The 12,695-nt window shown below is 42.8% G+C and overlaps 1 protein-coding gene across 2 annotated transcripts in view; it reads right to left on the bottom strand.

Moving 5' to 3' along the window:
- Window positions 1-12,695, bottom strand: part of LOC122792955 (small ubiquitin-related modifier 3-like) — a 65,120-nt gene that overhangs the window by 38,895 nt on the left and 13,530 nt on the right. For both annotated transcript variants that reach the window (XM_044060546.1, XM_044060547.1), the window contains exons 2-3: window positions 11,973-12,101; window positions 5,367-5,438 (exon numbers count right to left, since the gene is read on the bottom strand). In XM_044060546.1, the coding sequence (XP_043916481.1) occupies window positions 5,367-5,438; window positions 11,973-12,101 (201 nt within the window). The remainder of the gene's footprint in view (window positions 1-5,366; window positions 5,439-11,972; window positions 12,102-12,695) is intronic.

Genomic DNA, 12,695 nt, shown 5'->3' with positions numbered 1-12,695 from the left:
TTGTTGTAGAGGTCTTGAGGTACATACCAAAAGGGGCGTGTACTCTATAATGGATCTAATGAGCGATTAGTAGAGGGGAACAATGACCTCTTTCTGGATGAGAAACCTTTTGTCCTGTGTGCCACGTAGAAGGATTTCCTTGCCACTGTGGCGAAGTGATCAAAGGAGAGACTACTGTCCACCTGTGTCCCAAGGTCTCATCACACTTTCGGTGTTAAGTAGACTACCGCCTATGTGGTCGCTCATGGGTACAGAGTTTTTACCAAAGGGGATGACAATGCACTTTTTGGCATTGAGCTTGAGGCCATGGCTTTGACACCAGGCATTTGTCTCAGTGAGGCCCTTTTGTAGGATTGTCCACATCGTTAAGGAGTTTCAATTATGGCTCCTAGTTTGCAGTCATCTGCGAACTTAGTTACCTAAAGACCTTCTGTGTTACCTGGTACTTCAGAGAAGTAGATACCAAACAGGAGTGTACCCAGGACCGAACCCTGTGGTACTCCACTTGTCACTGGTCTGAACTCTGATTTGGAGTCTGCTACTTTCAGTGTGTGGGTTTTGTCAGTAAGCCAGTTGGCAACTGATCTTGTGACATAGGGATTTATACCTAGTTTAGTGAGTTTATCTACAATTTCAGAGTGGGGGATGGTGTTGAACGCCTTGGCGAGATCTATATAGGCTGTGTGAACCACCTTACCCTCATCTACGGCTTTGGGTGACTTGTTTCAAAGAAGTCTACCAGGTTTAGGAGACATGATCGGCCTTTTAAAACCCGAATTGTGTGGGGTTCAGAGTTTGGAAATCTCCAATGTCTTTGTTTACGAGTTCCACGATGATACGTTCCATGGCTTTGCAGACCACGCTCGTCAGGCTAATGGGGCTGTAGTTCCCAGGGTCTGCCGTGGCTCCCCCTTTGTGGGATAACCGTTGCGGTATGAAAACCACTTGCTGAGAGGGCTCTAAGGCAGATTTCTCAAAGTTTATTATAATGCCCTGGTGGGAGCAGAGTTGCAAGGCTGTATCTCTTTTTTATTAGCAAACTGTTTGTGGCAGTTAAGTGCCAGTCATCCAAGTATGGAATCACCCGGAACCCTAGACGTCTCAAGTGAGCCACTATCACACAGTTGGCGAACACTCTGGGGGCTGTAGTGAGGCCAAAGGGCAGAGCACGAAATTGTTAGTTACTGGCTCCCATCCAAAGAGCGCAGATTTCCCCTTAAATCACCTATCCATTTTTCTGTGGTAGTACAAATCCTGGAGATCTATCGAGCACATCCAATCATCTTTTCCCCAAGAATGGGAGTATCGACTGCAGTGTCACCATCCAGAATTTGGTCTTTTTTACTGATTTGCTTAGAATGCCAATATCTAATATTGGTCTCAAGTCCCCTGTTTTCTTCGGAACTAGAAAGCATCTTGAGTAAGTTACAGATCCTACGATTTGCGGGAACTTTTTGGACGACTCCTGTCTAGCAACTTTTGAATTTCTAGAGCTGCGTGTTCTTTTCGACTGGGTGGAACGCCTGGAACTTTTCTGACCTGAGGGACTGGGAGAGAAATTGTAACCCCTGGATATGATGCTCTGAACCCATTTGTCTTGTCAGAACATGCCAGGCTTCTGGGTACACACATGCAACTGCCGACTGCCTCCACAGTTGAACAGTCGGGCCTCTATTCAGGACAGCAGAAAGGCTTGCCAAAGGGAGATTCTTTGCCGCTCTGAGTTTGCAGACCCCCCTCTGCCACAAGTTTGGCATCTTCCATTAATCACTTCCCCCTGTGCCTCTGGGAGAAGATTCACCACACATGTCCTGAAAAGAATGGAGATTTTCGGAACATTTTACCACTACCTTGCTGACCTTTAGGACAAGGTCTAGTAAGCAAGGAAAAACAGACTCCTTTGGCAGAGTGTCTTTCCTTCCTGTTCACACCTGGCAAGAGTATCCTTTACTTTAGGCCCAAAGGACGAGCCATCAAGCAGGGTATTTATAAAGGAAGACTTAAAGGGTTCTGCAAAGTCAGAAGCGCATCCAGGAATGTGGCCTTAAGGAAAACCTGGAACCCGCAACTCTACTTGCTCCATCGGCTGCATAGGAGTCTCTCACAGAAGCACTGACAATAGACATTAAAGGTAGAAAGCAGAGTAGATACAACCCCTTCAGCTAATGAACCTTGAAAAGCATCTCCTATATCCTTCAGGAAATCGTTTTGCAGTCCTGTAAAATGAGTGAGGTAGTTCAGCGATCTAAGGGAAAAAGGCTGAAGAGATGTGCTTTCCATACCTATCCATTATTTGAGATTCCCTATTTGGTGGGTAGACAATGAAGATGTCCATCTCCACAACCACTGCATCTACTGCGACTTCCTTAAAAAGACAATTTATCTGGGGGGGGGGGGGGGTGTAATAAATTTGGCAGTCTCCTAGGAACAGGTTCTAATGAATCTGGAGACTCCCACGCCTTTCGGGAAACTAGGTTCATAAGTTCAACGAATGGCAGGGACATCCAAGAGGTGGAAGAGTGAGATCCGAACGCCTTCAGGTAACCTTCAGCAGAAGGGGTGGTGGACTTCCAGCCGCCTCTCTAAGCATTTCCAGGACATCTCCAAAGGAGACACCAGAAGGTGTCCGTAGGGACCCTTTGGTTTCGAGGTCTGTCTCAGAAGTGATGGACTCCTCTGGAGAGTCAAGTGCTTCCTCCTGCACAGCCTCTGCCAAGGGACTTCCTCAGGATACTCTGGGGAGGTTTCAGAAGAGTGGGGGGTGCCCTGTGGGGGAACCTGAGGCCTAGGATCTCTGTCGCTGTGGATGAAGGGCAGACACAGAAACTAGTACTTTAGTGGCAGAATACCTGGAGGTGGCAGAATACCTGGAGGTGACACTGGAACTGTGTGTAGAGATAGCAGCCTCATTACCTCGAAAGCCCCACATCCCTGATCCAAGAAAATACCCGGATCTCTGGGACCCCCTCACAGAATCAAGGACGACAAACCAGAGGATGAGGTAGGAGCCAAACAACCTAGATGAGGCCTCCGAAAAGCAATATCTGTTCAGACATCTGTCCGATGTGACTCAACCCCCCCCCCCCGACAGACCAGTCCTCCTGCTCCGATGGGGAAGAGGACATCCAAGCCGTGGTTGGATCCAAAGAACCTGAGGTAGGTCTCTGACCCACCAGCTCCGGATCTTCTGACTCCAAAACCAAGGTTTGGAGTCAAGGAGAGCAGAGGAAGTGGGAGATTTAGACTTGTTCAAAGTCGGAGATGTAACTGTAGGGGAGACCAGTTTCAAGGTAGGAGACTGGCTCCGTAGCTCTAACTGAACCAGCAGAGAGAGAGGCGTCAGAACAGAAGAATCTTTGTCGGATCCGATAAACCTTGGATTGGAGGAGGAAACTTTTTGAATCATTTTTTTGTAGGCTCCAATAAAGAGATCGAGGAAGACTCTTCCCAGATTTATCATACTTAAGGAGGCAGACTTGCCTGATTTAGCTGAACCCGGGCCATCCTCCAGTACCTCTGAGAAGGTTTTTTCCTTTTAAGAGTTTGTTTTTCCTCTCCAGGAGGGCTCTATGATTAAAAGCATGACGGAGCACGACTCCTGAGATTGACAGCCCCGAAGCAATAAAAACAAACACTGCTCACTCAGGGGCATTTTCTTTGCACACTGCACGCATTTTTTTTTTTTTAAAAAGCCCAATGGCTTAGTATCCTTACAAGGCATTTTTACCAAGAAAACTACACGTTTTTTTTAACTAAAAGATAGGAAACCGTCATCCTCTAACAAACAGATGAAGCTGTTCAGACACACACGAGAAAGGGAAGGAGACAGAGCCCTCTAAATTAAACAGACTGTCAAAACCCAGCAAACATCCGATAGACAAAAGCCCTCTAAAACAGGCGAAGTTAACACTTTCCAACTTAAGCAAAGTGTAACTAACTATTAAACAATACAGTGCACAATAAAGAGGAGGTGAATAAGGCCAAACAAGAGACAGCCAAATTGGGGGGGGGGGGGGACGGACAATTGCGAGAAACGACAGCTAGTTACACAAACAATTTAAGTAAAAGCCAGAGAGATTATTTAAGCTTCAAAAAATTAGCTAACAGCAAAAAAAAAAAAAAAAAAAGACAGAAAATTAAAAGGTCCCATACACACTGGGTGTGAACAAGATCGCCTGGAGGGGCTCCAAAACTTGGAAAAGCACTTGTCAGGCACTAGGACACCAAAATTATATAAAAGTTGTGCTGGTGGCCTGGCTATGTTCCCCAGATGTGTGCTCCTGCAACAGCATTTGTCTCAGATGATGCAGGGAACCAGAGACTCGAGAGTACAGCTCTGCAAGTGTTAGGCATAAGAACACAAAGTCAAACTGTGCTAAATGTAGACACCTAAAGGAGCAACCCCTCATTAACAGTTCTCACTAAGAAACAGGAACTGCCAACATAGAAGCCTTGTAGTTAGTGCAGAGGATTAGGAAATGTTAATGAACTAGCTCGTGTGGTATGTGGTTTGAATCCTTAGTGTTCCTACTGAACCTGAGAAAGACATTTAGTCAAAACAATGCTTGGTGGCATCTAGAAATTTGAGCTAGTTTCCTTGATGGTCCCCCATAATGTAATCCCAGGAACTACTACTTATGAACCTAAGCCTCTCTCAACAGTGGAATCTTTCCAAGAGAGTGCAAATGATACCTAGCCACACACTTTCACCTCCACATGATAACATGACAACCTAGAACACTCCTGTTAATCCTTGCCCCATGGGCGGCCCATTATACCAGATGTCCAAGGTTGAAAGTGGCACTTCTGTAGTGCTTACCTTCCTGCTCTAATCAGACCACTGCCAGCATGAAGCATGGTTTGCAATGTGGTAGACAAAGGAACACTTGGCTAGTTCTAGCTTTTTTGTGTACTGAAAACTAGAACTTTTAGTAACAGTATAAACTTGGCAAAGGCTGGAAAGAAATGGGTAGCAGACTACTGAAACGGGGATAGCAGAGAAGGAAACTGACAGCATGAAGAAAGCTTCCAAAATAATAATCAGCTGCAACCAGTCTTTCAGAAAACTTAATCCCAATCCCTATAAAAGAAAGTCTGCAGCTCAATCCACCTTGGTTAAGAGCTCAAACAGCACCAAAAATGCACAAGGATGTAAGGTGAATAACCCATTTTAAATCTGTCACAGTTCCACCCGATTAAGACACCATATACAAAAGCCTCGAAAGGGGAACCAACTACTCAAGCCAACTTAAATACTACCAAAAATATCAGCTGTTGATTGGTCAGAACAACCTTTTATAAATTCCTATCAAAATGCACTGCAAGATAAACAGTGGCAGACACCAAGCCTGAAGAACTTCTCTTACCTGTGCAGGTGTATCCGTTTCATTGATGGGCTGACCATCAAACCTGAATCTGATCTGCCTCATTGACAAACCCTGTATATTGGGGAGGGAAAAAAAGGATGAAAGTTATGATCCGGTTTGCAATACATGCTAAAAACCCAACACACATGCAAGATAGTAGTACTGTGCACAACATGGTACATACAATGCAGCTTACTGCATGTTAGAGCTGACAATAATGCCCTCTGTACAGTTGCTACCAAACAAATCCCCGACTGCCAATATACACAATGATTAGCAAGCTGTTACAAAACAGGCTGCATTCACAGCTCGTTGCAAAAGTCTACAAAAATGATAAGCGATTAATATTAACCACATCACTTCCTCATTTTATAACTATGTTGCATTTCGCTCTACAGTGACCTGGAATGGACCATGACCTGTAATGGCTTGAGTTTTGTATTACAAAGCAACTGCTGGCTGAAGTCTAAAAAAAACTTTTTTTGGGGGGGGGGGGTTGGAGACCATCGCTGCCCTCTGCTGTGAAGGCAGACTTCACAGAAGAGAACAGGGGAAGACAGTAGGCATACGTTCAGTGTAGACCTGTTTGGGAACAATGACAATATAAATGGAAAAAACTCTGCCCTTTCCTACAGTTTGACTCAATACTTAGGGTTCTTTTCTCCCCGTAATATGGTTCCAATATTGTGCAAGTACCAGAAATCTACCTGTACACTTAACTTTCATTTCCTTGAAATCAAGGAAGGGAAAGCCTACCTTTTTTTTTAAAGCTGAACTTCTCACATTTTGCAGAGGAATTTGTCTCTCTATGCCTGCATGACATAGCATGGACACAGATCAATCTGTAGTTTAGTGTGTCAGGTACTGCTGCAGTCTCAGGATGGGCAATTAATCCTGCCAACATCAGGAACAAAGCAGCTGCTATAAAACAAGACAAATCTGTGGAACCATTTTCTACCGATTTTATTGTACAGATAACTCAACACTCCCCTCCACTGCAAAGCAGTCAGGTGTTTAAAGGCAACAGTCACTTCTGACAAATTTACATACACAGTGCTGAAATGCTAAAATTTGTTACTTATACTGTCAAGACAACTTAACTGTAACAATGACTTCTGGTGACATTTAGAGAAACATCAGAAAATACTTCTCTTGTAAAATATCAAATATACCATTTTCAAGCCCCAGACAACACAGAACTGCAGAGAGATGAGTGGCAAGCCTATCAACTACATGCACAGATACTGTTCCTAAAAAGGTCTAGCTTTTTTTTTTATTTTTGGCGACATCCTTCCAGAGGGGGATACATATCTGGTACACGCAGACCCCAAGGTAAGATTCCCACCTAGTCAGTCTTTACAGTGCATGAGCATTTTGTAGTCCATAAAGAAATGTGACCACTGATGGCAACTACAATATACAGGGGAATTTAAACACATTTAATATGTGCCCTTGCATTAAAAACGTTAAAAGGAAATACTGAACTGTGTTTAACTGCACACAGACATGCGCATTTAAAACACAGTACGGCATCTCGCATAGTATTCTACAAGCTACAGACATTTTGTACAAACTTTTGTGCAGTTACACAAACTTCTAATTTGATTTTTATTTGAAGGACATGAAGTACACAGTCAGGCATATAATCTGTTGCATTATTATATAAATGACTGGCCATTAGCATTCAAAAATAAGCACGGTGACTGGTCAGCCCAACCAGCGTGCCCGTTGTAAATCAGAGCATATAAGAATGGAAAAGGGCCCAGTCACATGGACTTTTCTCCCTTTTTTTTAAAACAAAATTAGAATACAGAGTCCAGACATACGAGAGAGAGGCTGGAGAAAATATTAGGAAAATCAGGTACGCTACTCAAAGCTTGACATGTATCAGATTTTCCTTGCATTTCCTCCATTCTCTCTCCTACCCCTAAAATTTAGGATTTTTTTTATTTAAAAAAAAAAAAAAAACCTACTAAGAGGAACAATGGAGACCTTCCTTTCGCCATTGCTTCCTTTCCAAAGTAGAGAGGGAACACAAGTCCCATACACATGCACAGTACATAAAAAAAGCAATAGGATATGCAGCAGAAACTGAAGCGCCACACCACAGCGCTGTTATACAAAGACATTTAAGAGAAATATTTCTTTTGAATAATGTCATTGTATAGTACAGCAATAACAGACTTTGTTGGGGTACATTAAGATTTACCCATGGCTGGTGTGGTTTAAATCACGAGGCCGAAGCCAGAGTGATTAAATAAAGCCAACTGTGGGGTAAATATTATACGACCCCCCATTAATGTTCAAAAATGTGCATGCTGATTGGTCAGCGTGCACGTTGTAAATCAGAATTAGTAATGGAAAAAGGTTCGGTCGCCTGGACCTTTTCCATTACTATTTTTTTTTTACAGCAACGGAGAACGCAACAGCTCAGTTGCTTCATACTGTCTCGCTATGTTAAAAGGAGTTTAACATAGCGAGACAGCTTTAAAAAAAAAAAAAAAAAAAAAAAAAAGCTGTCTCGCTATGTTAAACTCCTTTAACATAGCGAGACAGTTTGTAAAAAGCAACGGAGATCTTGCTTTCTCCGTTGCTTTTGCCCACAGCTCTGATGTACTGCGTAGGCATACGCATGCGCAGTACATCAGAACTGCTGCAGAGGAAGTAAGGATAGCTATGAAGAGAATGAAGAATGGAAAGGCTGTTGGCCCAGATGACATACCTGTGGAAGCATGGAGGTGTTTAGGTGAAATGGCAGAGGAGTTTTTAACCAGATTGTTTAATGAAATCTTGGAAAGTGAGGATGCCTGAGGAATGGAGAAAAAGTGTTTTGGTACCGATTTTTAAGAATAAGGGCGATGTGCAGAGCTGTAGTAACTACATAGAGATTAAATTGATTTGTCACAGCATGAAGTTATGGGAAAGTAGTGGAAGCTAGGTTAAGAAGGGATGTAATGATTAGTTTACAGCAGTATGGTTTCATGTCAGGAAAGAGCACAACAGATGCTATGTTTGCTCTGAGAGTGTTGATGGGAGAAGTAAAGAGAATGTCAGAAGGAGTTGCATTGTGTTTTTGTAGACTTGGAGAAAGCATATGACAGGGTGCCTAGAGAGGAGTTGTGGTATTGTATGAAGAAGTCAGGAGCGTCAGAGAAATATGTAAGAGTGGTACAGGATATGTACGAGGGTAGTGTGACAGCGGTGATAGTGACAGATGCGTTTAAGGTGGAGGTGGGGTTACATCAAGGATCAGCTCTGAGCCCTGTCTTATTTGCAATGGTGATGGACAGGTTGACAGACGAGATCAGACAGGAGTCCCCATGGACTAGGATGTTTGCAGATGACATTGTGATCTGTAATGAGAGTAGGGAACAGGTGGAGGAGACCCTGGAGAGATGGAGATATGCTCTAGAGAGAAGAGGAATGAAGGTCAGTAGGACTAAGACAGAATATGTGTGTGTGAATGAGAGGGAGGACAGAGGAATGGTGAGGATGCAAGGAGTAGAGGTGGTGAAGGTGGATGAGTTTAAATACTTGGGGTCAATAGTTTAGAGTAACGGTGAGTGTGGAAGAGAGGTGAAGAAGAGAATAGAGGTAGGATGGAGTGGGTGGAGAAGTGTGTCAGGAGTGATTTGTGACAGACAAGTACCTGTAAAGAGTGAAAGGGAAGGTCTACAAGAGGGTAGTGAGACCAGCTATGTTACATGGGTTGGAGACTGTGGCATTGACAAAAAGGCAGGCGTTTGAGCTGGATTTGGCAGAGTTAAAGATGTTAGGATTTGCACTGGGTGTCAAGAGGGTGGACAGGATTACGAATATGTATATTAGAGGGTCAGCCCAGGTTGGAAGGTTTGGAGACAAAGCCAGAGAGGCAAGATTATGTTGGTTTGGACATGTGCTGAGAAGGGATGCGGAGTATATTGGGGAAAGAGATGCTAAGGATGAAGCTACCAGGTAACAGGAAAAGAGGAAGGCCTAAGACAAGGTTTATGGATGTGGTGAGAGGACATGCAGGTGGTTGGTGTGACAGAGCAAGATGCAGAGGACAGGAAGAAATGGAAACAGGTAATTTGCTGTGGTGACCCCTAACGGGAACAGACGAAAGATGACGATTTTTTTACACAATTAAACACATGGTAGGCTACATGCAATTTCACCTTTATAACTGCTGACAGCATAGACTAATTTCTGGGGGCAACACCAAGTCTACTTACACGTAGGATGCATCTCAAAAGAAAATTCATCAAAACCATATTGCTTCACAAAAAATTTAGTTACAACAAAAATACAAATACCCCAATGGGCATACTATTTAACTTTTATACCCACTGAGATTCTCTAGAGCCTTCCGTAGGAAACTAGCACAAAAGTTCAGTTGGGAGTTGTACAGCAAGGAAAGGAGAAGGAAATGGTGGAAACAAGACGATGTTGCAGAGTGATGGGCCAATAAATTCCTGTATAAAGGAGGAATGGATGGCACAAGATGCCACTGAAGAGTATAAGGGGGGAAAAAAGGGGGTCTGTAAAAAGGCCGAAAGCACAGATTACAGAAATTGCTACACCTAGCGATTTAGTCCCTCACACAGTGGACAGTTAAAGTATCAGAATTTGCAGTCTAATGTGTGTGTGGAGGAAAAATATCCAGACAGCTCTTGTAGTAGTAGGAGGAAAGGGTCAAAGAATCTAGGGTCATATTTAGATACTATACCAATACACGCAACTCTGAAATGCAGCCGCCCATTCTGGGCACATTGTGGGTGCTGCGAAGAGCACTTTTGGCCAACACCAATGACTGAAACATTACTAACTTCACGAATAGGAAGTGGAGATGGTACAACGCAATTTTTTTTTTGAGGAAGATAAACCACTGAGGATTGCATAACAAATGTCAGCTGTGACATGCAAGATTTATCCAGGATAAGATGAAAATCTAGATTTAGAGGATCTCTGAGAAATTAGAAAGTCTGCTAAAAATAAAGCAATTGTCCAAATGGGGACAAGTGCAAATCCCCTGGAGTCTCCAAGAAGAAATTATTTGAGCAAAGCATTTTGTAAAACACCTTTGGAGCCGTGGAAAGCCCAAAAGGCAAGACATGAATTAAAAGGATAAGCTAGATACAGAAAACCTTAAACAAGATTGGAGGTCTCTGTGAATGGACACGACAGAAAATAGCTAGAAAGCAGAATGGAGGGAAAGCTTCTAAAGGGTAGCATTTTTAAAACTTAAGACAGATCCAGTCTCTCTAAACTTCCCCTTTTATTTAATGACATATGCACTGGGTTTTGGTTGTACGAGTACATAGTAGTGAATATTCTCTCAGCACTGGTTAGAACTTGGGAACTACTGTCTTTGAATACCCTTGCCACTTCTTACATTAAAGTTTCCCAAACTTTTGCCGGGACAGGTTAAAAGGATTTTCCTGGGAAAGGACCCAGGACTAGAAAAGTAAAAACCAATTTCTTACTCTCCTGAATGCATTCTTAGTGTCAAAACATTACAATGTCATCCAAGAAAACCAAACAAAACTTTGTCCCACAGAAGCATTAAGGATCGGGGCCTTTGCACACAAGGAAACTTTGCAATCTAAGCCAAGCTTATCACGTGCTTAAAAAACACTGGCAGTAGCACTGAAAATTGCATCAGCTGCACAATATGAACATTTTGTGGTTATTTGGTTACCTGCAAAACCAACAGATTTTTAAATCAGAAGGTGACTACCAATAGTTTTAACCAACCTTACTTGAAAGAGCGAGAAAAAAAGAAAGGCTGGAGACCACCACCAAGGACTTAAGGGCTTTAGAAAAGGCCTAATCTAAATTACTTTGACAATACAAGCCCGCACTAATATAACTGGACTGCATCCACACTTTGAGCAACAGATTCCAAGTCATTCTGAAAGCACAAGGCCACACTCCTGACCCGAGCAACAACCCCCAGGGCAGTGCCAGAGGGGTTGAGTTCATCCAGACAGTCCAAACCCCAAGTCCACAGCAGAGTCTGTCGAAGACAGGCGATTACAGGTAGACTGTAGAACAGCTTTGGAAGCATTTAAGCCATCAGAAAGTGGACAGAGGAAGTTGAAACAGAATCCACTGAAAAAAATGAGTAAAGGACTTGACATGTTGATTTGAGAAAAATGCTAATGCTATTAAGCAAACTTCTGATTAGCTTTTGGTGGCTGGCTCATGTCAGTCTTGGCTGCCCCAAAGCCAAATCTGACAAAAAAAAAAACCTGCCTCAGCAAGAAGGTTCTTAATACTAGTGCCCGTTATGTCTCCTTTTTATGCCAGCCTGCCCTAATGCTGCCTTGGACAAACAATGCATGTGAAAAGTACCCAAAAGCTTTTGCACACTGGCCAGATATCTAACCCTTGGCAAGATGTGTCCCATATAGTTTCAGACCACAACAAAGCGATAGCAATCAGGACAAAGTACTGCTGGTAAACACCCTACGGGAAATCAGCAAATTCTTTCAACTCCATGTCAGCCATTCAAAACCAGAAAAGCTTTCTCAGCAGCCATCTACAACTAGATATCAATTCTGGGATTCAAGTTCTAACAATGGGTATTTGGTTCTGTAAAACATGACAAGTCAAATTACATACCTGTCTCTCACAATATGCTTTCATTAACTTGTTGAGGGGTGTATGGCGTTTAATTTTAAACTGAACCACCGATCCATCTTGGCCAGCCACTTTGAGGTTGATGTGATCATTTTCTGTTTTGACTCCCTCCTGCAGTAAGAAATATGGTAAAACAAATGAGTGTGGCAAATCTGCATTTTTCACCCCATCACCATGTTTTAACCTGCATTAGCAAACCGGGCAAACTACTTAAGCACACACATCGTTGTATACTGTTAAATATTTGACATGGGGGTTATGACATTATCAAACAGTAAAGTATTCCACACAAAGTAATTCAAGTAGTCTCCCTTTGTGGGATGAGCAGATGACAGCAAAATAATAATAATAAAAAAAAATAAATAAAAAAGCTAACCCCCCCCCCCAAAAAAAACTCACTTCTCAACACCCATCCAAAAGTCTAGCTGGATCTACAAATGCCAAAGTGTGCACTATACATCACCACTGCTGCAGATTCTACACAGCTCTTTCGCAAGTGTGCAGTAAAACTCCACACTAGAAGAGAGGGAAGAAGAAAAAAAATGCAAGTGTGAGCTTGAAGGCAGTTTCCTCCTGCTAGGTAGTAGACATTTCCAAGGCTTTGGAAAAAAGGAAACACAGATTGTCATTTTAGACAAAAAACTAAAGACACTCCAGTACACACACTAACAACTGCAAATGTAATCACCAAGGAGTGCAAACTGT

This window comes from Protopterus annectens, chromosome 2.part0 (assembly GCF_019279795.1).
Source record: "Protopterus annectens isolate FY-2018-M chromosome 2.part0, PAN1.0, whole genome shotgun sequence".
NCBI classification, from domain to species: Eukaryota; Metazoa; Chordata; order Ceratodontiformes; family Protopteridae; genus Protopterus; species Protopterus annectens.
Note: the sequence above shows the minus strand (reverse complement) of the source record. Positions and strands in the feature narration are given on the sequence as shown.